Source organism: Choristoneura fumiferana, chromosome 21 (assembly GCF_025370935.1).
Source record: "Choristoneura fumiferana chromosome 21, NRCan_CFum_1, whole genome shotgun sequence".
In the NCBI taxonomy this organism is placed as follows: domain Eukaryota; kingdom Metazoa; phylum Arthropoda; class Insecta; order Lepidoptera; family Tortricidae; genus Choristoneura; species Choristoneura fumiferana.
In genome coordinates, this window is record NC_133492.1 from 12,155,278 (window position 1) to 12,182,753 (window position 27,476).

Sequence of the window (27,476 nt, forward strand, 5' to 3'; positions counted from 1 at the left end):
TCTTTTTCTGGTTTTTCTGTGCATCCATGTCTCAGTTTGTATTTTCGATGTGGTTTCACGGGATACCCGTAAAAGTAACAAATTTGGAGTTGAAATAAAAAATACAAAAAGACTCCAAAAAAACAATCATAAAACAAGGTAGATTTTTTTTTGACATCCATAAGTGTTTGTTTTGGCCTTAATTGTATAAAGATATTTTGAATTTGACTTTGACTTTTTGAGGTACTGATAGTCGATAACGTGTTTGCTCCAAAAAATCACGGCATTTTTTTATTATCTTCCGAGATAAGTCTTAATATATTTTAGAAAGACTACGAGAACTGCAAATAAAAAAAATGTAATAACAATATTCATTCATGATTACGTAGGGTCACGTGTCCAACAATGAAACTTAAGTACACAGTGAAACATTGCGATATTTCTATAGTGCCACCTTGCCAGATCGTGCACTATATTGCGTAAGGACACCCTTGAAAACCCCCCAATGTACCCCAGTTTGCATTGGAGTCACGAGCAGGAACACGTGTCTACGGAGCTTTTTCAGTATTATTGACACAAAAGTAAAAAATTAAGCATTTTTTGTAAATTTTTCATTAAATTATGGTTATAAATTCAATATATTTGATACTTTTTTAATATTAAACGTATTTCGTTGATTATTATCGTGGACTAGATCACGTGTTAAAGTGGCACAATTTAGTAGGCAAAAGTTCAAGGTTGATATAAAATACTTTAGATAATCAACAATGACATATGTAAGCATGGGACACACCTAATAAAACTGATTAAAGTTAAAGTCAAAGTCAAAATAATCTTTATTCAATTTAGGCTATAACAAGCACTTATGAATGTCAAAAAAAATCTACCACTGGTTCGGAAAACCTCTGTTGAGAAGAATCCGGCAAGAAACTCAACGATGTATATTTATTTTAAACAGATATACATTATTATTTAATGATAAAGTAATTAAAACTGTTTGATTTTTTTGGTGCATTTTTTTATTCGCCTATTACATAAATACGTTCCAAAATTATAAAACAGATTGTATTAGTATTCACGTTTCATTCTTTATTATGTAGTGTTTCATTCTGTACACCACTGCGGACACAGTGAAAAATTTCCCATGTTTTACTTTTTCTTTTTTTATGAGAGTACCTACTGTTTTCAACCAGCGATATACTGAGCCGGGACCTTTTTATAGCGGCAACATTTCTTATTGTTATTTTTACTAATTATGTGTCATTGTTGTTATAAATAAATTATTTTCTTTCTTTCTTTTTATATAATTACGCGACATCCAATAAAATTACCTAAGTAGGTACAGTAAAAAATTCAGACTTCTATCTGTCAAAACAAAAGATTTTGAATTTTATGTGTTTCATTGGTCGACACTTGACCCTACTTTGTATTTTAATTTAAATAGGTGCCCAGGTTTGTGAACCCCATAATCTTTATAATTCTGCGAAATAGCACGTTAGCCTAAACTGATTATTAACTATAGATAACAAACAGTTCCTACTCCTTATTGAGATAGTGGGCTATAATCACAGTCTCTGTTTACGATAATATATATCAAAAACACATTTTTGGTTATATAATAAATATTAGAATAATAATCTAGTTGGTAAGTAAAAAAAAAAACAGGTATAGCAGAAGTGGTTGTTATGTATATGCATATGCAATTAAGAATGAGGAAAATGTCAAATTATTATTTAGTTCTATGATTAAATAGGTATACATTTTAAAGGTAGGTAAAATTAAAAATGTTTCTAGGTAACTAAAACATAGTCGGAATAAGCATGAAACAAATCGTGAAATATATATTTGTTTTTATTAAATGTATAAAGAGGTTGATGGGCACTTAAAAAAGATATATGCTAACTTAATTTCTAAATTTACAATATAATAATATTTAAAATATTAGCCATATTTAAGTTAAAACGCAAAATAAAAATTCTCTTCAGCTTTACTAATTTTCTCCTATCCTTACCTTCCTCTATCCTCCTCTATCCTTTACTAAAATCATTCTAACTAAAATATATTTCTTAATAACAAGACCGGACTGCATAGTCAACTATTTTTAACCCCCGACGCAAAAAGAGGGGTGTTATAAGTTTGACCGCTATGTGTGACTGTGTGTGTCTGCGTGTCTGTGTGTCTGTCTGTGGCACCGTAGCACTTAAACGGGTGGACCGATTTCAATGCGTTTTTTTATTTGAAATCAGGTTTTCTAGCGATGGTTCTTAATATGTTTCCATCAAAATCGGTTTAGCCGTTTTTGAGATATAGAACTTTGAAATGACAAAGTCGGGGGTTTTCCAACTTTTTGTTAGTTAGATTAGGTAATTCCTAAGCATAACAAAGCTTGTCGAATGACGTAAAAACGTCACAGTGGCCTAGGAATCAAATTAGTTGACTGAACATAATTATTCACACATAATAAATGCGCTACTTTTATCACACGTTCGCCTTATTACTCGATAACACCCCTCTTTTTGCGTCGGGGGTTAATAAACAGTCTCAGCTGTTCGCGTTCCCGTTAGCGCGGGACATCATAAAAACCTAGCACGCTGCTATTTATCTCCTACATAAACCATATCCCCTACTAACCAAAAAACGTTACAAGTATAAGAAATTTTCATTTGCAACAAACGCTACCATGCTAGGCCCTCTGGAGAGATATAGGTAGGGAAAACTAGGTCGTATTTTCATTGAGATTTTCGGGGGTCGATGACAAGGCGCCGGGCTGGCGGGCGCCGGCCGCCGCGTCCGTACCGAACCGACTCGCCGGGAGTCTAGTTCGGGAACCTACTGCACAAACCAGAACACCCTGTGCAACCGAGTGTTAGATACGTACTGACTTTTTAACTGTGATTTTGTTGCTAATATTGTTTTTTTTTCTAAAGTTAGCCTTGATTGGCTGTGGCTGTGAATAGCCAGTTTTGTTTGGTCGCAAATAAAAATAGAAACTAAATTAAAATTACCTGAACTGTCGAAAACGGGATACGATAGAGTCAATCAGTACATGTTAGTACGAGTATCAGTACGTGACATTTTAAAATGATAAAGAACATGTAAACTGTGAAGTGTTTAGTATCAGGTACTAAAGCAAGTACGGGTTCGATTCTGAATTAGTCAACAATAATGCATCTCTGAGCCATGAAGATAACATTACTTATAGCTGTTACAATAATACACAATGCAAATTGTGTTAAAACTGAGCATAAGAGTCCTCCTAATAATACGGTGTCTGCGGAAGATATTAAGCGAGAACTGGAAAAACATCAACAGCATTTATTGAACATTAGTAAGAACAAAACAAATTTCACTGGATTTGTGGTTACTAACATGGGGAAGACGAAGATAATACAGCCTCCAGAGCCCGAGGAAGAAAATAAAATAACTCCAGAGATGTAAGTAGAAATTGTGAAGATAAAATGAACTCATTAACTAAAACTTTCTTAAAGTAAATAATTTAAAAAACCAAAATAATACTGTACTATCAAAAAAAAAATTAAAACAAGTCTGTGATAAATAGGCATTTATTAGTAAAATCATGAACATTTTACCCGCACAAACCTATTTTCATGTATGAAATTTTAGCCGCAGATCAATGACCAGCTACTCGTACATCGATAGATACCTACATAGGAAGTCATTTGATAGTTTTTGTTTTCACACTATAACACTGTTAAAATTGAAAACATTATATTTATAAAATATGACTGTCCATCCGTCTGGGATCGATTTTGCCAATGTCAAATATATTTTGCCGTTATTCGGTAATAAATGTAGAAAACGAAATATAAGAGATAGGGACGCATCGTGTACGTATCGTTTAGGTACTGTAACCAACGCTTATAGAAGCTTGGTAACAATATTATGTATCTATATATTAGGTTCCTATATAATATAATAATATATTTATTTGCGTTGTTGACGAATTAAAAAATTCGAACATCATAAAGAACTTAAATTTATTACATCGCCTACAAGTGTTCTAAGAGGTCCTAGAATTTTGTTTTCAAGTGTCAACGATTTATGCGTTCGAGTGCGTGAGACCGGCCGTGTTAATTTTTGCTCAAGTAGACTAATAAAGATATAGATTTATGGGAGTTTGTAGAACATTCTCAGAATTCGAATGCATTGTTTTTTTTATTATAAATTTGATAGTAGGGATAGGCCAAGGAGAGCTTTGTTTTGGAAGGAAGTTTGAAAGTTAGTGAATTTCGGGACGCGAGACGCTACGGTGTTCTTACTTACAGATGTGTTAAAATTAATTCATAGTATAAAAGTTAGTGTATTTGTTTATTCGTTTAATAAAATAAAACGATAAAATATACGAGAGCGAATCCCGATTTCGATCGTATGAATACGTGGACTTATAATCAAATTGTGTATAGTGTAGTGTTTAATATTAAGTGTGGTTTGTGGACTAGACTCTTTGTTCCTGTGGCAGGTCGAGATATCTCGATCTCGCAGTAGCTGAGACTCGACGTTAATTGGGATGATAATATTATCGGCAGCTAAGTTTTAGATATAATTTTTGAGACAGACATTATTAGTGTTATAAACTGAAATCCGAGTTGACTTTTTTTTTATTATTATTTAGTTTTAGGTACTTTATTGAAACTATTGAATCTAAAATTAACCAATTACTCACTTGTAACCAAAACTTAATTAATTATAACGCAATATTTAATTTACTTAATTGATTAAGGTACTTTTGTTATACAAATAGTAGGGGCGAGCGATTGAATAGTAGTTCTAGATTTGTAGCTATATTTATAGGAAAGGTGATCAATTTATTTTGTAGTATTTTCTGAATGATTAAGATATAAATTATAGTTAGTAGAAGCCGACAATTCCTTCAGTACAGGTTTCCTAAGGTTCTAGGCATAGTTTTATTTGGTTATTCGTTTGACTGTTTTCGTTTTTCGACGTGTTTGACATAAAGTCAAAAGCAGAGCCGCGTTTAATGAATTAAGTTTATTGAATAAGAATAATTGGATGCGTGTTTTTTATGTTTTATTTATTTACTTATATTATCATAACTTTGGATCATTATATACACTTGGGTCAATATACACGTCGTCTACGGCTCGATTCAGAGACGGTGACGTGTAAAGCTCTTGTCCGGACGAGCCTCGGTGACGGCCTCCAAGGAGCTGACGAAACCGAGGTGGGCGGCCGACAAGAGATAGTATCCCCCCCCCCTTCACGTTAAAGGCGACGAATGAATCTAATTTTTGAAATATACTTAGTGTGACGGTTTGAAAGAAGATATTTTTAGGGGGTTAGGATTGTTCCTAAGGCTTTGTTGGGCACATGATCGGGGCAGGGGCCTTCTAACGATCTATGTGTGGGACTAGGCTATTGAGGTGTGCTGGGAGGCCTAGATTTTCTAATCGATTAGGATTCCCCCATACGACCTAAAGGTCTTACTCTAAAGGGTCCCCTTGTGCTCGGGTATTTTTCCTAGGTGCGACGTTATTCGGTGAGGAAGCAGACAGCGGCGGCGACTGATTATTCATATCACCTACTTGACTTTGTTACTCTAACGAAATTACATAACATAATTTATCTTATAACCTTAACTATTTGAAAATAAGCATTTTCTTATTTTGCGACATAAGTAAAATTTACACAACGTATCAGAGGGTCCTTAATACTTAAAACTAGACGATCACATAACTTTCGGCCAATTATTGAGGTGTTAGGTAGCTTTAATTACGTGCGTTACTTACTTCAGTGCTTTTATTCATTTCTAATAAGGCCTGGGTAATAATGTTACATATTGGTGCCGTGACCAGGATATAAGTCAATAAAATTTGAATTATTTTAGTTCAAATACTTATTTAAAGAATTCGGGTTACTACATGTTAGTTTTCCTTATAAGATTTTTTTTTTGTATTAGAAAATATCTACTTATAAGATTTCGTATAAGAATTTTTAAACTACTCTACCATCTGGTGTGATAGTTGTAAGCATAGTTCTGCTTGGTTGTGGGTTCGAATCCCATAATAACCATATGGATTTGTCACGACATACTGGCATTTCTTTAAGGAATAACTGTTAGACTAATATGTAAATTAATGGGTTATCTATAAGATCACTTTAATAATCTTAAACACGTAGGTTCGATCCCTGCGATAATTTGGTTTAGTGTTTATGAGAAAAGGGTTTAGTAGACACTAATTTAAGTTAACAATAGCATTAGAATTAAGTTCGTGTGTAACTGTAGTTTTATACTGCCTGTGGGTTCGAATCCTGCAATTTGTTTTTTTTTTGGAAGTTTGTAGTTAAGCTAATTTTAGGGGCACGTACAGTTCTGCCCAGTTAGTTAAACGCCTACTTGTTGATTAGGGTGGAGGTTAGTTTGTCGATCAATCTCATTCGCGGGTTCGATTCCCGTGTATATTTGTTGTCATTGTAAGCTATCCTAATCACGTGTCTGTATTAGGTACATAAAATCCTAACTACGGGTTCGATTCCCGTATGTAATTTTTTGTAATTGTAGATAGCCACGTGTGTAACTACTAATTAAACATATAAAATCCTAAGTACGGGTTCGATTCCCGTGTACATTTTGTTGTATCATTACAAAGGCCCAGGATTTAGTTTATGATTATAGGATAAATGAAAATCGTATCATTAGAATCGATAGAATACGGGGCGTACTTACTAGGCAGGCGAATATAAAGTTGGTATTTTTTTTTTTCAAAGTTACGCCACGTTGTAATATGGATTAAGTGCTAGACTTTAATAAGTACAATTTCGAAGTTTAAAATGAACTGATATTGGTGATGATAGTCTGCGGAGCGAAGGCTAGAGGATTTACTTGTTCTGAAGTTAATTTTAAAATGGAAATCATTTCGTTTTGTTAGCCCTTAAACCAATAATACAAAGGCTCGTGGTTATTCTTAGGAAACTGGAAGGATGATGATGATTTTGAAAATGACTTTTCTGCCTACATTGGGGTCGTAAGTAACAGTATAAGGTTAGCAATAAAATTAAAAATGGAGACTGGATGTCAGACGGAAAAGGTAGATCGTTGACCCAGAACTTTTGTGATTTTTACAAGGACGCAGGTTAGCTCCATTATTTTTTTTTTTCAATCGGAAAGGGAACAACAGAAGTTATACCATAGTAGATATTGTGAGTTGTCATGAGTTCTGAGAAATAAATATATGTATTATGTCGTTATTTTGAATGATTTCGGTATGTATGTATGTCATTGGTTTGAATAATTTCGGTATGTATGTATGTCATTGTTGAAGGTATCAAGTATGTATGTATGTCCTTGGTTATTAAGAAGACTTAAAGGTTATAAATATCCAAGTTAATTTGTATGTATGCAGAGATTGGGTTCAGATAGATATTACTGCGTCACTATTAAATATAAACGTAAAAATAAATAATCAAGCGTGTATGAGTACATTAAGTATTTTGCGAAATCCTATTCAAGATTCCTCAATATTTTACATTCTTCAAATGCAAAATACTTTGTCATCTTAGGGGCGTTCTGTAACCAACGCTTATAGAAGCTTGGTAACAATATTATGTATCTATTTATTAGGTTCCTATATATAATAATAAATTTATTTGCGTTGTTGACGAATTAAAAAAATTCAAACATCATAAAGAACTTAAATTTATTACATCGCCTACAAGTGTTCTAAGAGGTCCTAGAATTTCGTTTTCAAGTGTCAACGATTTATGCGTTCGAGTGCGTGAGACCGGCCGTGTTAATTTTTGCTCAAGTAGACTAATAAAGATATAGATTTATGGGAGTTTGTAGAACATTCTCGGAATTCGAATGCATTGTTTTTTTTATTATAAGTTTGATAGTAGGGATAGGCCAAGGAGAGCTTTGTTTTGGAAGGAAGTTTGAAAGTTAGTGAATTTCGGGACGCGAGACGCTACGGTGTTCTTACTTACAGATGTGTTAAAATTAATTCATAGTATAAAAGTTAGTGTATTTGTTTATTCGTTTAATAAAATAAAACGATAAAATATACGAGAGCGAATCCCGATTTCGATCGTATGAATACGTGGACTTATAATCAAATTGTGTATAGTGTAGTGTTTAGTATTAAGTGTGGTTTGTGGACTAGACTCTTTGTTCGTGAGGCAGGTCGAGATATCTCGATCTCGCAGTAGCTGAGACTCGACGTTAATCGGGACGATAATATTATCGGCAGCTAAGTTTTAGATATAATTTTTTGAGACAATTATTATTAGTGTTATAAACTGAAATCCGAGTTGACTTTTTTATTATTATTATTTAGTTTTAGGTACTTTATTGAAACTATTGAATCTAAAATTAACCAATTACTCACTTGTAACCAAAACTTAATTAATTATAACGCAATATTTAATTTACTTAATTGATTAAGGTACTTTTGTTATACAAATAGTAGGGGCGAGCGATTGAATAGTAGTTCTAGATTTGTAGCTATATTTATAGGAAAGGTGATCAATTTATTTTGTAGTATTTTCTGAATGATTAAGATATAAATTATAGTTAGTAGAAGCGGACGGTTGGATATTTCACAATTCCTTCAGTACAGGTTTCCTAAGGTTCTAGGCATAGTTTTATTTGGTTATTCGTTTGACTGTTTTCGTTTTTCGACGTGTTTGACATAAAGTCAAAAGCAGAGCCGCGTTTAATGAATTAAGTTTATTGAATAAGAATAATTGGATGCGTGTTTTTTATGTTTTATTTATTTACTTATATTATCATAATTTTGAATCATTATATACACTTGGGTCAATATACACGTCGTCTACGGCTCGATTCAGAGACGGTGACGTGTAAAGCTCTTGTCCGGACGAGCCTCGGTGACGGCCTCCAAGGAGCTGACGAAACCGAGGTGGGCGGCCGACAAGAGATAGTATCCCCCCCCCCTTCACGTTAAAGGCGACGAATGAATCTAATTTTTGAAATGTACTTAGTGTGACGGTTTGAAAGAAGATATTTTTAGGGGGTTAGGATTGTTCCTAAGGCTTTGTTGGGCACATGATCGGGGCAGGGGCCTTCTAACGATCTATGTGTGGGACTAGGCTATTGAGGTGTGCTGGGAGGCCTAGATTTTCTAATCGATTAGGATTCCCCATACGACCTAAAGGTCTTACTCTAAAGGGTCCCCTTGTGCTCGGGTATTTTCCTAGGTGCGACGTTATTCGGTGAGGAAGCAGACAGCGGCGGCGATTGATTATTCATATCACCTACTTGACTTTGTTACTCTAACGAAATTACATAACATAATTTATCTTATAACCTTAACTATTTGAAAATAAGCATTTTCTTATTTTGCGACATAAGTAAAATTTACACAACGTATCAGAGGGTCCTTAATACTTAAAACTAGACGATCACATAACTTTCGGCCAATTATTGAGGTGTTAGGTAGCGTTAATTACGTGCGTTACTTACTTCAGTGCTTTTATTCATTTCTAATAAGGCATGGGTAATAATGTTACAGTACCATCAGCAATATATGTGGTCTACCGTCCTAAAGCTGATAATCGTTTGCATGTCATAAAACAATAATGCCAATAGACGTGTCTCTCAACTTGTAAGTTCTACTTTAGCGACATATTCATTTGATAGGAACTTGTTTAAAAATTGATAGACCACTTATTTGGCTGATGGTACCTATGTGGATGAACAATAACAGCGTCTAAAGGCAAGAAAAATATATGACCTCTAAAGTATGACCTCACAATGATATCTAAGGCGTACCTATTATAAAATTACTTAATGCTTATGTTGTGGACAGTGATGATTGGAAATTATTCCCATCCGAACTGACGATGTCTTATTTTAAATAGTGTATCTACTGTGTTAAAAATGTAGTTGTACTCGTTGTAGTTATAGTTGTGATATAAGTCATTTAAATTAAATAACATTGCATGGTTTGAAAAAAAATACAGGTCGTTGAGTTTCTAGTCGGGTTCTTCTGAACGGAGGTTTTTTCGAGCCGTTGGTAGATTTTTTAACGTTCAAGTATTTGCTATAGTCTAAATTGAATAAAGATATATTTTGACTTTGAACACGTTTCGGAATTGGCAAAATTAAATTGCCGTCCAATGTACAAAATAGCTGAACCAATTGTACAATTTGTAGAATACAAGGATGGGCAAATACTATAGCAAGCAAGCTTCACACCACCGAAGAATTCGTCGTGCGTCGGAAGGAACTCTTAAACGGATTCGTAAACGTTAAAAGTGTAGTACGGGATGGAGCCGCTATAGCAGACAAGGCTGCTGCTGCGTTCACTGAACTCTTGGAGACACGGGCAGAGGCAGCAGAAAACATAATGAGGAAAGCGGAAGAGCTGCAGAGCAGTAAATGGGCACCGAAGGGTTACCAGTTCCACTATAGTTATGTAAGTTGCTCCCTTTTAGTCATCTATCATAACAGCCAGGGATTATTTAAACGCCCAAATAGTTCTAAAGACATGATTAGCATCAACCTTAAACTAAGTCGTTGACTGAGTGCGTTGAAACTTCTCTATTTCAGCGTGGGCCGTGTCAGATTTCAGAGTAAGATGGAAGATAGGTCCGTATTGCCGTAGGTGTCGGAAAAGGCCTTTTTTTATATGACGGGGGACAAACAGCGGGCTTGGCATCTGATGTGTGAGTGGGCAACGGCGCTCACTATCGCCAACTACGAGCTCCGGACTCCAGCTCTGCGGTGTGGAAAGCAAGAGGAACCACCACACTATTCCCAATAAAGTCGTCATTGAGGTTCACTACTCTTCTTCAACCGACGACCATGACCACTCTGTTATAGAATATAGCGACTTAAAAGAGAAAAATGAGAAATTAACCTCAACTAAGTAAATATATTTTTATTTCCAGAAACTGCAGATACCAAAACTGTTTCCCAAGAGGCCACAAAGTATCGATTGGTACAAGGTAATACTCCTGAAGTGTCGGTCGCAGAGCTACATCCCAGTGCAGCACAGTTCACATTTTGATGCTGACGTGTCTTTAGAATTAAGCAGTGTACATGTTGCTGCCGAGGTTTTTGACTGTGGTAGGTGTAAAAATAAACATAGCAACCATTTGAAAGGATTTTTTTTTATATCTATAATTTTTCGATTTGGCCAAAAAGTTAATTCATCATCAGCCGGAAGACGTCCACTGTTGAACAAAGTGCTCCCACTTAGAACACCACAATGAACGACAGCTCACCACTTGCATCCACCGGTTTACGATGTCGTCAGTCGACCTAGTCGGAGGCCAGCCAACGCTTCTTCTTCCGATTCGTGGTCGCCACTCGAGGTCTTTTCTTCCCCAAAACGGTTATTTGTTCTAAAAAGTTAATTAGGTGTAAACCAGGTGGTGCAGTTAATAAATGAACATCCGTTTGTCAAAGTTAACGGAAATCAAGCAACATACGTTATAGATACCTTTGTGAATCCGGGACGAGTCGCTACTGTAATAAATAACGGTTGACAGGAAACTACTGAAAACACCGTTGCCAAGGTAACGTTTTCTGAGTTACCTATTAAAAGTATGATTTTATGGGGTTCAAATTCACTAAAAGTTACTCAGGAGTTCAAACTCACGAACAACATTTATTGACATAAAAAACACACTACATCACAACAAAAACAGAGTAAAAACATAAATATCATTACCATTAGTAAAAATATAATTTAGAAGAAGAGTGAAAAATAAGAGAGATTGCGCTGTAGCGTGATGCCAAAAGGACTCAGCTCAGCATGTGCCATAGCCCCTGTAACCAGAGCTGCAGCAGCACAGGACCAGCTGTGAGTTGTGACAGTTTTAAGGCAATTCCTTCATGGCTCATCTCCTAAGCGTGCTAATTAATTAGTATAAACATTTTTCTGACAAAGTGTATCACTGATGTCTTCTGAGTTAAAGAACAGAATAACAACACTAAAAAGTTTATTGAACCTACTAGATCAAGTGAACACAGATTTATTGACCCTACTAGATCAAGTGAACACAGATTTCTGTTTTGTTTCAGACAAACGTGTACTACAAGACATGTACTGGTCGGAAGCCCTAGATACTGTATTTCGTGAAAACTATCGCAAAGATGCCTCGCTGGGATTTCAATATTTTTGCAGCGCAAAAGGGTTCTTAAGGCACTTTCCAGGTATGTCCCTAACTATAACCGGATTAAATGAACACGAGGATCAGAATTTGCACGTATTGTTCCAATTAAGTACCATCAATGAATTGGAAACAATTGACTCTTATTGACTTTGAGTAGTCTACTTATTTCAAAGACCTTTCCAAATTAGTAGATGCAAGAAAAATCGTGTAAGTTACATTAAATTACGGCGCTCGATTGACCACTTCAATTTCATAAGCTTTATGGCCTCGCAATGTATTGCAACTTGCTTCTTATCAATCTTTATAGATACAACTTATCTATCAATATTCTTACTTCTAGACTGGTTTTATGTACAGCCAATTACAAAGATATGGGCAAAGTTACAAAAAAAATTAAGCCTGATCTTAACGTTGGGAGCGCCAAAGTTCTCATACTCTTCGTTGGTCGTACTGTAACTTTTGTCCGAATCATCGTTTGTCATATTTTTTTACACTGAAGCCTAAAAGTTTTCTCAAATTTTTAAATGGTCATCCTATAGAATATTGTAATAATATAGGTTAATATAATATTATAGGTTAGGTTAGGTTAGTTTTATAATAATGCTGAACAATTATTGGATTCAGAGAAAAAATAATTATGACAAACGATCGTTCTGACAAACATTACATTCGGACTTTAAATAAGTATAGATAAATAAATATCAAATATCATAGGACACTTGACACCAATTGACCTAGTCCCAAACTAATCAAAGCTTGTACTATAGAGACTAGGCAACGGATAAACATACTTATATATGTAGATAAATAGGTACATACTTAAATACATATTAAACATCCAAGACCCGAGAACAAACATTCGTGTTTTCACACAAATATCTGCCCCGGCCGGGAATCGAACCCAGGACCTCAAGCTTCGTAGTCAGGTTCTCTAACCACTTGGCCATCCGGTCGTCAAAGTATGCGAGCTAATATGGACCCCTTAAAGTTAAGTAAATGAAACCGTGTGTAATTTTTTTTAACTTTGGTCGTCGATCACTTTGTAGTTGACTGTACCAGACTATAGTCACCATTTGAGACTTAATCTAAGGCCACAAAGATGACACGCAAGGCGATGTTTTCCCTAAAGAAAGAAAATTCCGTTTCTAAAGAAAAATAAATTCCAGCCGCATCCTGGGAGAGTATGTTCAAGTTGTCACTAGATGAAGAGTCGGACGACGAGAGTGCGACAGGCGTGTACGACTGCCGATTGCGGCCGTGGTACGTGAGTGCCGGAGGCGCGCCGCGCGATGTCCTCATTATGCTCGATGGCTCGGGATCCATGTACAACTCCTCCAATAAGGTGCTGAAGGGCTACTCCGAAACTCGAAGTTCGTGTCGTGCGGTCCCTCTGACACTTATAATATTTAATACGAGAGCGAGAGGGACCGCAGTTGACCGCACGACACGAACTTCGAGTTTCGAGTTTAGTTTAGTTCTGTTTCTTTATTTTGCCAATTGTAGGTAGGTACTTTTTGTTAACTGTACCATGGTACTACTAATAGTACATTCTGGTAGTTATTCTGTGACTGTACTTGAATTGTCATTCGACTTACAAGTGGATTCCAAATTTCAAGTCAAACGGACGTGGCGACCGACCGAAGTGGGTCAAATTTATCTTTCAAGTAGGTATTGATTACTGGCAGACAGAAACAGAAACTGGAATGTGAGTATTTTTCTTCAGTATGATCGGATTCGATTTCCGATCAGAGTATGAGTTTTTTTAATTAAATTTATAACTGCAATTTTTCTTGGCACTAAAATTGGTGACATGATTTCTTGGAACAGATCTTTCTGTGCTTTATTAATTATTACATACAGAGTTGGTTACTCACGCTGAACCAATGGAATATACTTTATAAAGTTAAGAAGTGATAGTCGGGCCTATTTATTTCTCGCCTGCAGACAACCCCCCAATCATCACATCTTACATACAAAACAATAATTATTCATCTTTAATTCCTTTTCCCTACAAAAAGGTGATAGCAGAGCAGTTCACTCTGGCTCTTCTCAGCGCGCTTACTGACGATGACCACGTCAACGTGTTGCGATTCAACGTCACCGTCAAACCGGTTATCTCTTGCTTCAAGGACATGCTCATACCGGTCAGTATCCTTTCATACTGGACACTGGGCCCGCGTGGGAACTACGACCCAAGTCCTCTCATTCTGAGAGGAGGTTCGTCAGCAGTGGAAGTGGAACGTATTATAGGCTGAGATGATGACATACCTATACTTTATAACAATGGTTATTGAATGATATTTAATCATTTCATCATCCATTTGACTTTAAAACGTTTTGTTGGAAGTTGTGGAGGCGAAAACGTACTCGAAACCTCTCGAAAAATTTGGTATAATTAATGGAAACCCGTCCAAATCAAGTCAAATTAAAATAATAATCATCGAAATAGTATTATTAATTTATTCCTTACTTCTGTCCATTATAAAGGGTGTTTTCTGTACCTACTGCTTACTGTGTTGGTGTGCAATAAAGAGTTATTGTACTGTATTGTATTGTTTTAAAATTTTACAGAAGGTAATAATTATTTATTTAAAAAAAAACATGTTTTCGTTGTTAGTCAGTAAGTGTTACTAATTTAGATATGAGTCAACGGCTACTAACATATTATGGATCTTTACGGTCAGAAATAAACATTTATTATTATTATTGTTATTTATTAAGAATCATAATTAACTTATTTTTTAACTCAATCAGAAGCAAAAAAAAAGAAATAACTTTATTTCAGTAAAATTATGAAAGTAAAGCACTATTGTTTGCAGGCCAACCATATAAATTCAGCAGCCATTATAAACTCAATGAAGTACCAGTCGTACAAAAACGCGACGAACATGACGGTTGTTTTGATGCATAGCGTGAAAATGATGAAAGAACAACGAACACGGTCTGATCGCCGCCCGCCGTGCCAGCAAGCCATTGTTCTGATCACTGACACACTGAATGAAAACCTGACCGAATTGATGAAAAAGCTGGACCCTGAAGGCACTGTCAGGTAGGAGGTAATAGTAATTGATTTAATCAGAAGCGCTAAGATGCTGCAGACAGAGATGACAGATCGCTGCCGTGCTAGCTAGGGCTCAATGAAAAATTGTATTCGTAAGGATCTATGCAATAGAAGGTACCCTATGTGTAAAAAGAAGAAAGAAATAAATAAAAAACATTTATTGATTCTATTTTTTCTAACATGATTCAAATGACAGATGCCAAACTGACGTAACTAGAGCCCCTCCCACTGTTACGCAAACTAACGATACTTTTGCATGTGCCCAGTGCTAAAAGTGGCAATAGCATTATTTGTTGGTATAACTGAAAGTCTTGTTTGAACTTTAAAATATAATTTAGATATTCAACACTTGCAGTGTCAGTTTCCGACACTTCTGACGAACTTTGCAAATTAATAGTAATAAATTCGTTTATCTTGTCGCTTTTATTTTTTCCTATAACCCTCGCAATTGCGGCCTATTGAAACAGCATTGTAAAGGCGTTCACTAAAGAAAGTAAGTTAATATGACACAGTGCCTCTATGCAGTAACTTAACAATTTGTTAGCGAATTTGAGTTCAAATATTCGAACAATCAGTAGTTTTAATGTGATTTCACTTTTTTAAGCATTATATTAGCTCTGTTGAAAAAATTAAGAAAATTGTTACCGCCTCACAAAGTTACATAATCATCATGTGTCATTTGAACCATGTTAGAACAAATAGAGTATAGTGACACCATAATTTAGAGCTTACTACAAAAAATACAACCGAATAGATAACCTCCTCCTTTTTTTGAAGTCGGTTAAAAAACCGTAGAAACTGAAGCACAAGAAACACAAAAATAAAGCATAATAAGATAATAAACATAATAAAGGAACAAACGCAATTGACAATTGAAAATCAGTATTAACAAGATCAAAAAGTTAACTTCTAAAGTGCACTTCTTAGACAGATTCAGGTAACAGTTTCTACAGTTTAATTTCCCTGAGTAGGTTGTAATTTTAAAAATATAGTATTTGTAGGTATCATCTTTTAAGTCGCTACTCATGACGGAATACCTAGTCATGGTCGTTGAATGAGAATCAGTTGTGAACTTTCATGACTACTTTCTTGAGAAAATAGTTTGGTGGTTTCCCTTTGCCTCCCACACTGCAACGCTGTAAGGGCTACTATGAAATTCGAAAATCGAAGTTCAGGTCGTTCTGTCCCTCTGACACTTATACTATTTAATACGAGAGCGAGAGGGACGGTACGACACGAACTTCGATTTTCTAACTTCGGGGTAGGGCCCTCTGGAGTCCAGAGTTCGTAGTTTGCAACAGAGCGCGCTCCTACCCACTCTCACATCTCACATTAGGTCCCTTGATCGCCATTTACGACACACACGCGAGGAGATACGTCCGTCCTACTCTAAACCCCGGTAAGGCATGGATATTTGTAGCTTTATTGCCCGTAAATTCCCAGTGCCGATAAAATAATTCTGTGATGACGAGGAAATGACTAGTCTGATGAATCGTTTTTTATCATTGTTATCAAATTGCACTGAAACGCATGCAGTGTAATGACATTTATTATGAAAACATAGATTAACACTTTTGTAGATATCAGCGCAGTAAATTCGATCACAAGAATAGATAGACAGGCAAACCAAACACAGCAGCGCAAACCCTCAAAGAGATACTCGTAAGGTCATTTTTAATTAAGGAATTAACTATGACATTGATTCACGTGATTAATATTCGGTTTACTGATCGAGTGATAGGCCACGGCACGGCAAGTCAAATGAGGACGATAATATTGAAGTCGATGTAAGGGTTGGTAAGACTGCTATTTATTCTTAAAAGTCCCGTTTTTTAAGGTTGTTCATAATCTGGTTGCACGACGTGAACGGTTTACGCGATGGAACCCGTCAGTACAGCGATCAGCTCTCTTGCACCACCGACGGCTATTTTGCGGAGCTTGTTACTCACGCTGACGTCACCGATCAGGTCCGTAGCTAATTTAGCATCATCATCATCACCATCATCGTTATCGTCATCAATTTGTTAACATTGTTCGTGGTGAGATTATGCAACGTATTCGGATTCCACAGTACAGCGCCTAGCTCCGTTTCATCTGAGGTGGCTGCTTTGAGGTGCTGGTTACTCACACTGACGTCACCGAATAGATTGGTTTCTGACACAAAATTTTCATTACCATCATCTTTCTCACTATCACTATTTTGTCAAGTTTATTCGTGTTGCACCTCCACCAGCTGTTCTGTTGGTAACAATATTATACTTAATCATCATTGTCCTAATATTAGTTATATATTTTTCGCCTTTTATAACATTAATTGTACACGTCCTCAAGATGAAATCTACATTAACGCTGCAAATATATATAATACTTGGCAGACTAGTTTCCCAAATTTATGTACTAACGTAGGTATTCTACTGATGGTATAACAAATTCATAATTATGTTTCAGGTGCTACGGTTGTTGCGAGTGCTGGAGCGCCCTTTAGTTATTCAGAGAAAGGAGCGTCTTCGAGTCTTCAGTGATGTGTATGCTCATGTTGAGGTATGAGATTCTTCTTCGTCAACTTTACTACTTACTGTTTATTTGTAGGTTGTAGTTGCCACCTCAATGTTGGTAATTTGAATGAAATTGCAACTTGTTTTTAATCGCCGCCGTTTTTGTTGGTACTTATAAGCACCTAAAGAATACCTTTACTGCAGGCTTAAATGGTAATCTTATGTTGAGAAATCTGTACCAGATCAGTCCTGAATGGTAATTCACACTTGTGAGATCAAAAGATTGGAAGAAGAAGGATTGAATAATATTCTAATCTTCAGAAGTTTATATTTTTTTGTTTTGAAGTACAGCTAAAATATGATTAGTAAGGACTCCAGCGCTCTAAATCTACGTAACATTGTCACTACATAATACTACAGTGTAAACCAAAGATCTGGACGTTGTTTTTTTATCCAATAGTAGGTACAACTTTGGTGTCGTCTGGACCATTTCTCATGAAATCGAAGCACTCAAGTTTTCCATATGGTTCTGATAACGAATTTTTACAAAAAGCAACAGTGTTTGGTCAAATTAACGTTTCTTTATGCCATTATTTTGAAAACTATGGTATTCTTGCTTTCTAGGACCCGAGAAGAAGTGAACATTACTGGACCCAGAAAGAGAATGAGGAACAGAAATATCGTTATATACAACTAAGACGTAATAAAGCTAAACTTTTGAATAGCTCTCAACTTTATAAAGATTATATGCATGAAATCAATCTCGTAAGTCGTTTCTGGTTCATAGTCCTGATTTAAAGTGATATAATAGTACATTACTGTAGAGGCCGGCAACCCCGCGTTCCAGCCGAGGCTTGTATAGTGCTTTTCTCAAACATGACATGAAATAAAATAAAAAGTACAAGAAATGAAGCTCGCGGGACGCTAGTCTCGTCGCCGTGATGTGTGGCGGCTGGCGCGGCGGTTGCAGGCGGTGGTGCTGACGGCGGGCGCGCGCCGTGCCGCAGCTCGCGTTGAAACAAAAGATGGTCGCATTGCCGGCCGAGGGCGGGAAATTTGTATGAAATCTCTTTGCGGGCCGCTAGAGTCACGTCACGCCACTGCACGTAGTAATGAATTAATGAATGAAAGATTTATTTGAAACACACAATGCAACAACATGATCACAAAAAAATACTTAATGTAATATTAGGTAGTGTAATACCTCAAAATGGATGAATGATTTCAATGTGCGTTTCATTTTTTTTGGTTTATTTGTGTAAATTTTGCTGTATATGAGTGTCTTCTGTGTTAGTAAATAAATGTCTTCTTTCTTTCTTTCAATGTGATTTTTTTACGTGATAGTTAAATTTCTTTTGTGGTAAAAATCGGGAACTAGTTCAGACTTAGGTATTTGAGCAATTGAACTTTGAAATAACAAGGTTGGAGTTTTTTCAACTTTTGCTTCAAGTTGGTGAGGTTTATACTATTTTTAATATTAATATTGTCTTTAAACGATTTCAGGATCAGCACGGCCAATATTATGAAGGCGTAGATGTCAACTATCGACTTCAAATCAGTGTCTCAGTGCCAGTATTCGAAAATACAACCCAGGAAGTATGATTCACATTTAATTTTAATGATAATAATGATTAATAGTTTTGATTACTAAAATTTTGTTAATCACAAATATTGTTTTCAGAACGTGACCAAACACTTGCAAGAAGTAAGCATTTTTCCACATCAATTGCGTATTTATTTACAACTAGCCTTTATTTATTTATGTTTTGGGCACAAACGATACGTAGTTACAATAAAACTAATCACAACAACGATTGATCAATAATGTCTCTGGTAAATATACTTACTCATAAAATCTGTCGTTTATTCGACACCCATATCGTTACAATTTAAAGAAAAAAATCTCCCCTACGGCAGCTTTTTAGGGTTCCGTAGTGAACTATGAACCCTTATAATTTCGCCATGTCTGTGCGTCTGTCTGTCTGTCTGTCTGTCCGCGGGTAAGCTCAAAGACCTTTAGGACTAGAAAGCTGTAATTTGACATGAATATACATATCAGTCACGCCGACAAAAAGAACAATTAAAGAAAGTAAAAAAATATATATTTAAAAGTAGAAAATAGTGTGGGGTAGGTATCGTTGGACCTATCCAAGTTTAGGTAGGTATATTTTATACCATTCTGAATTTTTTCAAATTTTGCCACCCAACAGTTTAGATTTTAGAGGCTCGATTTCAATGAAAATTTGCACTAAAAAGTTGAATATTTCACAAACAGATCACTGAACAGAAAAATGGTCGTTGCAACCCCAAAATAGGTATATCAATTTACAAGGAAAATGATAGCGGCTAAGTTTGCCTGAGAGTTATTAGTAATTTAAGAGTAAATAGCAGCCTAAGGTATGAAATATACTTAAACTTGGAAGATTCAATTACACAATACGAAATCCTTAGAAAAATATTATTAGATTTTTCGTAATGGCTACAGAACCCTATCCTGGGCGTGTAATTGTGCAATTTTTTTTTGGATGATTGGAGCAAACGAACAGGCGGGTCACCTGTAAAGCAATCACCACCGCCCATGGACGTCCATAACATAAGCTGAGTTACGGATGCGTTGTCGGCCTTTTGAGAAAGGAGTAGGCTCGTTTCTTAAAAGTCCTGAAGTTGTACTTATCCGAAAATACTGGCTCAATATTTTATTACACATTGCTTACAGAAAAGTTTTTGCTGACGACGTTTTAATGCTTAAAACTTAAGTTACTGATAAACTTTTTGTTTTTTAAGGAAAAAGCAAGGACCTCTACACGGACGGTAAGATATCAACTCTATCTTTTACATTTACTTTTGACTAGGCAGTCAAAGAATCTTTAAAAAAATATAAAGGGTAGAGATGACAGTTCAACTTCTTTGATACCGAAATCACCTGAACATTATTTAAAAGTGTCGTTGCAATGATTCTGAGCCACTTGTGCGTCTTATACTAGCGTTTACCCGCGGTTTCGCACGCGTAAATCATTAAGTACAGCAGTTGAATTGAAATTCCAGAATTTTATTAAATTCTCGTGGGAATTCCCTAAAATGACACCGTGGTTTTCATTGACGTTAAATTAAAACACCCATGCCAAATTAAAAATTAGCCTATGTGTTATTTCAGAAGTCCAGCTACCTACATACCAAATTTCATGACTTTAAGCCCAGCGGTTGTTATTTAGAGATTTTATCCCTGTCCCGTTGGAATATCGGCATAAAAAGTATCCTAAGTTTTAATCAAGGTTATAAACTAACTTTCTGCCAAATTTCATCCAAATCCGTCCAGCCGTTTCAGCGTGAAGAAGTAACAAACATACTCACTCACTCACTCACTCACAAACTTTCACATTTATAATATTAATAGGATAATGTTTTTTTTTCAGTACCCTGTCAATCGTCTATTAGGAGTAGCTGGAGTTGATATACCCATAGATCATATGAAACTAGTTCTACCTTTCTATCGGGTACGTATTTGAAACTAAGAGGTAGGTTAATAGTAAATGAAATAGTACCTACCTAGCTACCTACCTACTTGAAATGAAGAGCTCATTGATTTACTTTACTATTGCACAAATTGCATGTAAATTTATCAGAATCCTCACGATGAAGTAGGTAAGTAGATAATAAACACTTTGCAGTCCACGTGAGGGTTTTTTTTGATTTATTGATATTGCTTCCCCACTTCCGGAAAGATAAGACTTTCTATCTGTAATTAGCTTAAGTATTGTTTTTGACTTCAAAAGCCAGTGGCTAACGATAGTGGTCAGATAGTCTGCTTGACTAGTAGGCGACTACGATAGTGGCCGGATAGTTTGCTTTACAGACTAGTCGCCGACTACGATAGTGGCAGGATAGTCTGCTTTACCGACTAGTCGCCGACTACGATAGTGGCCGGATAGTCAGCTTTACCGACTAGTCGCCGACTACGATAGTGGCCGGATAGTATGCTTTACAGACTAGTCGCCGACTACGATAGTGGCAGGATAGTCTGCTTTACCGACTAGTCGCCGACTACGATAGTGGCCGGATAGTCAGCTTTACCGACTAGTCGCCGACTACGATAGTGGCCGGATAGTATGCTTTACCTAGTCGGCGACATCTTTTAATAGGATACTTAATACATATTTTTTTACCCAGGAAACACCCTTAAGGTAAGACTGATATCCTTAACAATGACTTTGAACTTTGCAACATAACCTTGTTATTTGTGAATTCAATTCGTATCAAAATTCAATAAAACATTTTTTGCATAGATAATAGCAGTCATTTGTTTTTGATAACTTTTATCGCTATATCGTTAGTATTTTCTCCATTATCAGTCGAATTGGTATCGAAAATATCACGTTTGCTGCCATGATTTTTGTATTAACCTTTACCTACGTGGTAAAGAATACAAATAAAACATAATCACCATATTTCAGCAACTTGTAGTTCTTGTAATTTTCTTATCAGAAAATTACGCTGTGTAGGTGGATAGGTACTATTACAGACTTCTTGACTAGCTTTTTGCCTACCATTTCGTCTGCCAAGGAGCTTTACTAGACAAGACTGCTCTTAAATAAAATTAAACCAGAATGAATGTTTTTTTTTAAATAATCTTGTATACTTACCATAGGAGAATTTTTTACCACTATCCCGATAAAACTATGCATTTTTCGGGATAAAACTATCTTATGACCTTCCCAGATGTCAAATTTCATCTAAATCGATTAATCGGACAGACCGATAGACAGAGTTTTTACTTTCGCATTTATAATATTAGTAAAGTTAAGGATTACGCCATACCAATCGCATGCCCTACGTCAACACACCACATAGTTGAGAGCCTTCGAAATGGCATGTTGAGATTTGTTTGACTGACGAAAACAAAAGTAACTAACTAACAAACAAAGGTAACTTGTACTGTGAAGGGTGTGTGAATGGCAAAAAGCTAAAAAACCCTTATAACTAGAAATCTGTACCTGAAATCTGTTGGCGTGTTGGTCACAATTTTTTTTTTCAAAATTTAAATTTCCCTTTTTTTAATTTCAGGTGGGAGCTGGTGGAATATTATTTATCGTCGATCACAGGGGCAGCATTGTGCTCCATGAAAATTTAAAGCCCACCGTATGTATGCACAATTGAACAATTTTGTGGAATGTTTAGAAATTGGAAACATAATAAATGAAAGTTGTAGCAGCCTAGTGAGCTCAAGCAGAGTATCGTGGGATCAAACCCGAGCTCGCACATCTGCGTTTTTATAATCTTTTATTTAACTTGACCTGTTTATTATTTTGGGTCAAATCTTGCAAGTTAATTTTTCTAATAGTCAGATTGACTTCAAATTTACCATGAGTGTTTCAGTGAGAACCTGCATGCACGCACTAAGCAATTCTATTGGTTTGTGTGAAGATCCCAATCTACTTTGGACCAACGAGGCACCTATAGCCATAGCCAAAACCTTATTCTAAGGGCCTTCGCTAAGTCATGCTTGGCGCCCGCGCTGTGTGCTGTTTCAACAAGTTTCATTGGAGCATAGAGCCGTCTCACGCAGATAATATGGATTAGATGATATGAAAAAAGCACGCCGCTTCCGCGTGCTGCACCCGTGCGACTTAGCAGAGGCCCTAAGAGGACACCTGTGCCCATCAGTGGGGACGTAATAAATAAGTACTCCTAATAATTATAGTTTTTCTTATTGACAGTTCAACGGTAACATTTTGAAGCCAGGATATCGGACAGTAGATTTCCTTGAACTGGAGCAAGCCGCTGAAAACCACCTGCCGCGGAAATATCCGCCGAAATGGTTTAACGTGAGCAATATAGTCACTTACTTGTTCTGTATCTACAAATTAACCTGTTGATCAAGAGTCTATCCCCAATCGCTTATCCTATGTTGTAAAGTTAACTGTTGTTCTTTAACCCTTTAAAATATTTAGGCACATACGTACGAAATCTAAGGCTAACACAAATGGGATTAAAATTTTGTTACTTTTTGCACACGAAAGCTAAATAATTAAGAATTTTCTGATTTTTAGGATCCGTAAGTACCACATTTGGCAAAAACGGAACCCTTGGAGCAGTGAAAAAATCAAACTTCTAGTTTCCAATCAAATTGCTGGGGTTCCAAAATCTATCCTACTTCCAGCTATCATATAATAAATAAATATATTTGAAATTTGTTACAAAGGTAGCTCTGATAGCACAACGTATTCCTATTGGTCTGAAAATGTTAACTTTTTGTTTGTTTGTCTATATCATCTGAAATGACTCCACACTGCATACACTTTGCTTAGGAGAGGGGCTCTTACAAATTTGTTAGGAACCCTCGGTACGCGAGTCCGACTCATATATAACCAACTTTTTTTCTTCATCTTACGCTAACTTTTGTGCTACTCATAATATAATTTTTCACGTTGCTTAAAAAGATAAATTTCCTGTCCCAATTTGTTCTGATAATCTAACTCAGTGTTCCGCAGTGTGTGCCGAAGCACTCTGGTGTACCGTGGCCAAGTGGCCATTAGTTGGTGTGCCTCAAAAATTTATATTTATCGGTAATAAATATGTATGAGCAATAATAAATGTTGATTAATATTACTTAAAAACTGATTATTGTATTATTGATTATTGTGTATGTACCTCCAAAAATTTTCGTTTTCCTAGATGTAACCTTGAACACAAAAAGTTTGCGGAACACTGATCTAACTGAGGGACTAATTAGATCCCATTTGGTGGTAAATTTAATTTGGCAGTCTATCTTCCTAATCATCTTACATTAGTTCCGGAACAGGGTAATAATCGACCACCCGAAAGGCACCGAAACCCTCTTGGGCAAGTACATTTACGAAGGGGGCATGCGAGCGATCATCGAGGAGCGGGAGTATACCTGGCGACGGGTGTTAAACCATTACACTGTAGTTGTTGTGCTGCCGAGGCGGCGGCGCTTGCAGGCTGTACCAGTGGCTACCAAGTTCACTCAAAAAATGGCAGAAGAGGCCTTGGAAGCGTTTAAGGACCCCGACTTTGTCGTCCATCCAGATTGGTATGTATAAGTATAAGGTCCTGATCATAAGTAAAGTAAGGTAGATAGGTACACCCAGTTCTGGCAAAATTTGTCGGTGATATAAAATTAGTTGATTTGTGGTAGTAGGTAGCTTTATTGAATTACACCTGCATTCAAAGTATTACCTAGGGTACTGGAAGTAATTTTATCCGTAGGTACGTCGCGGTCAAAGATATCTTTATACCAATAGTATTTTGTCACTGTCTGACCATTAAAAGTTCGAAAGTTTGAAAAGAAAAAGCAAAGGATCATGGGTTGGGACATGGGACAATTTATGCATGAAATAACATTTGAAATTTACCACGAGCTTTATTATGGAGAAGGTAAATCCTAGGGAAACCTATTCACACCTGCGAACGTGCTTTGCTGTTTGTGCTGGCTATTGACACCAAGCATAACATCTGCTTAGAGAGATTTTTCTTGTGGTGGTTTAAATTCAATCCAGCAGAAACTAGATAGATACTATTGTAGATAATGTACAGAGACCTAGAACGACTGGAAATTTGATAGGTACTGCTGTATTAAGAGGGGATAATAATTATATTTTTTTTTATTCTAGGTTGTATTGCCGTTACGTACATAAGGAGTTCAGCACCCCTGAAGAACGACTGTTGGAGTTCGTCCGTCGAAGGCAGAATGAGTACAATTTCGCCATGAAAATGCTTGAGCACTTTTTTTCTCCAATTCCACAAGAATCATCCGAATTGGGAAAAACCTATCAATGTTAGTATGATTATTATTCTTTTAATTTTTTCAGTGCCTCTTCAATACGCTAAATTTTTGTATTCGTCTCTATCAGCAGTCAGCCGAAACCGCTGTTCGACAGAAATGAAGCCAGTCCACTCTCGGACACCGCAGCCACGATTTTTTCTTTCGCCCAGCGCGTTTCTTTCCGTCCACTTCATTCGTTATCTATTACTTATTATTGATTGAATGTTAGCTATTCTAATGTTACGAGTATGACAACTTTGTTTAGTTTGTTTCCAAGCAATTCAATGCTAACTGGCATTATTTTGGGAAAACAACTAGACTTTCGTAGATGTGAAATAAAAAATATCTGAGTACAGTCACCAGCATTAATATCTGCCAAAGCGGAGCATGTAAAAATATCTGACACGTCCTACCGGCCCTGGAAATAGTGTCGTATCAGATATTTATGCACGCTTTGTTTGTCACATATTGGTGCTGGTGACTGTACTTACGTAAAACCAATTCATTAATAAAAGACAAAAGAAATCCTGTCAGGTCTTGGATGCTGAAATAAGAGACGTATGCTTCATAATTTGTGATTGATTATCTAAAACCTGACAGGATTTCTTTTGTCTTATGGGTTTTACGTATACTTAGTACCCGTTTATTATGATTCATAATAATACGCGCTATCTAAACATGGGTACTATGACATCTATGCTCTCACTTGTATGCGTGATGAATAGCTATCCGTATCCTTACATGTTCCGTGATCAGGTGATGAGGAATTGGTCGCACGTGTGTGTGCTGACGCGAGCGCCACAGCGGCGTGGTCCCGCCGCACCGAGGCGCCCGGCGCCAACCGCAGCTGCAGCGGCTGTGAGCTCGGCTCCGTCACCGCCTTCATCACTACTGGTCAGTAAATAGCGGATGACGAACTGGTAGTGCATCTTTGTTCCGACTCAAGATGATTTTCAACTGGTGAGGCGAGACGAGGCGAGGCGAGAATTGATTTTGTATGGCAACCAGAACCGCAGCCGAAGATGCGCGAGGAGAAAATTTGCCATACAAATTTCAATTCTCGCCTCGCCTCGTCTCGTCTCGCCTCGCCAGTGGAAAATCACCTTCAGACTTAAGACTTCAGAGATAAGACTCTATTTCTAGGGCCGGAAGGACGTGTCAGATATTTTCGCACGCTCCGCTGTGGCAGATAATGATGCTGGTGACTGTACCAGGTAGTCCGCTTTGTTTCTAGAGAGCGGTCTCACCCGTTGGCAGAAGTATCACGTGACAAGCAGCGTCGAGCCGCCGGAGGCAACGCCGTGGGCGCGAGGCGCGGGGGAGCCGTGGTACGCGCGAGCGGCCGCCGCGGACGGCTCGCTGGTCGTGCACGCGCCCGTCGTGTCCAAACGCATCATGCGCAATAGCGACGCCTTGCCACCACCGGTACAGTACTCATCATCATCACCATCGTTTGACTGCTGGGTAGCCCAGTGTTTATGTTTCTAATAGCTTAACGGCTATATTATATTACCCACGACTCCATCCGCGTAAAATTCGGTTATCGCTATCCCGTGGGAACTATGGATTTTTCCGGGATAAAACTATCCTATGTCCTTAATTTCCCGGGAATTAAACTATCTGTATACCAAATTTCATCGAAATCGGTCCAGTAGTTTAGATGTGATGAATTAACAAACAAGGAAAAAGACTTACAAACTCGCATTTTTCTAACAATGTCGTCAGTCCACATTTCGTCTTCCGGTTCCTGGTCACCACTTGAGGTTTCTCCTCCAACGGTTATCTGTTCTTCGAGCAATGTGGCCCGCCCATTGCCTCTTCAACTTGCATATCCTTCGAGCTATATCGGTGACGTAGAGTATTCTCTTGCATTCCCTGGTACCCAGAGACCTTAATCAGACAGTGAGCCTAACGGTATATTGTTCAGAAGGCGGGATTTTGTGTTATAGGGAAAGTAAGTGCAGCAGACGGCAGTAGCTGTGCTAACATTATAGAAAGGACAAGTGCTCATACTCAAATAGTTAAATACGACTGTTAC

At 36.9% G+C, this 27,476-nt stretch overlaps 1 protein-coding gene across 3 annotated transcripts in view; it reads left to right on the top strand.

Moving 5' to 3' along the window:
- The first annotated feature begins 2,820 nt into the window (after positions 1-2,820).
- LOC141440044 (voltage-dependent calcium channel subunit alpha-2/delta-4-like) overlaps positions 2,821-27,476 on the top strand; it is a 57,709-nt gene continuing 33,053 nt past the window's right edge. For 2 of the 3 annotated variants that reach the window (XM_074104506.1, XM_074104505.1), the window contains exons 1-20: positions 2,821-3,413; positions 10,133-10,394; positions 10,870-11,047; positions 12,008-12,139; positions 13,266-13,441; positions 14,118-14,243; positions 14,919-15,148; positions 16,998-17,127; positions 17,609-17,701; positions 18,280-18,420; positions 19,159-19,251; positions 19,337-19,360; positions 20,440-20,466; positions 21,069-21,149; positions 22,717-22,791; positions 23,370-23,477; positions 24,444-24,706; positions 25,287-25,450; positions 26,195-26,332; positions 26,673-26,863. In XM_074104506.1, coding sequence (XP_073960607.1) covers positions 3,160-3,413; positions 10,133-10,394; positions 10,870-11,047; positions 12,008-12,139; positions 13,266-13,441; positions 14,118-14,243; positions 14,919-15,148; positions 16,998-17,127; positions 17,609-17,701; positions 18,280-18,420; positions 19,159-19,251; positions 19,337-19,360; positions 20,440-20,466; positions 21,069-21,149; positions 22,717-22,791; positions 23,370-23,477; positions 24,444-24,706; positions 25,287-25,450; positions 26,195-26,332; positions 26,673-26,863 — 2,886 coding nt within the window. In that variant the 5' untranslated portion in view covers positions 2,821-3,159. The remainder of the gene's footprint in view (positions 3,414-10,132; positions 10,395-10,869; positions 11,048-12,007; positions 12,140-13,265; positions 13,442-14,117; positions 14,244-14,918; positions 15,149-16,997; positions 17,128-17,608; positions 17,702-18,279; positions 18,421-19,158; positions 19,252-19,336; positions 19,361-20,439; positions 20,467-21,068; positions 21,150-22,716; positions 22,792-23,369; positions 23,478-24,443; positions 24,707-25,286; positions 25,451-26,194; positions 26,333-26,672; positions 26,864-27,476) is intronic. The other variant, XM_074104507.1, reaches the window with a different exon arrangement.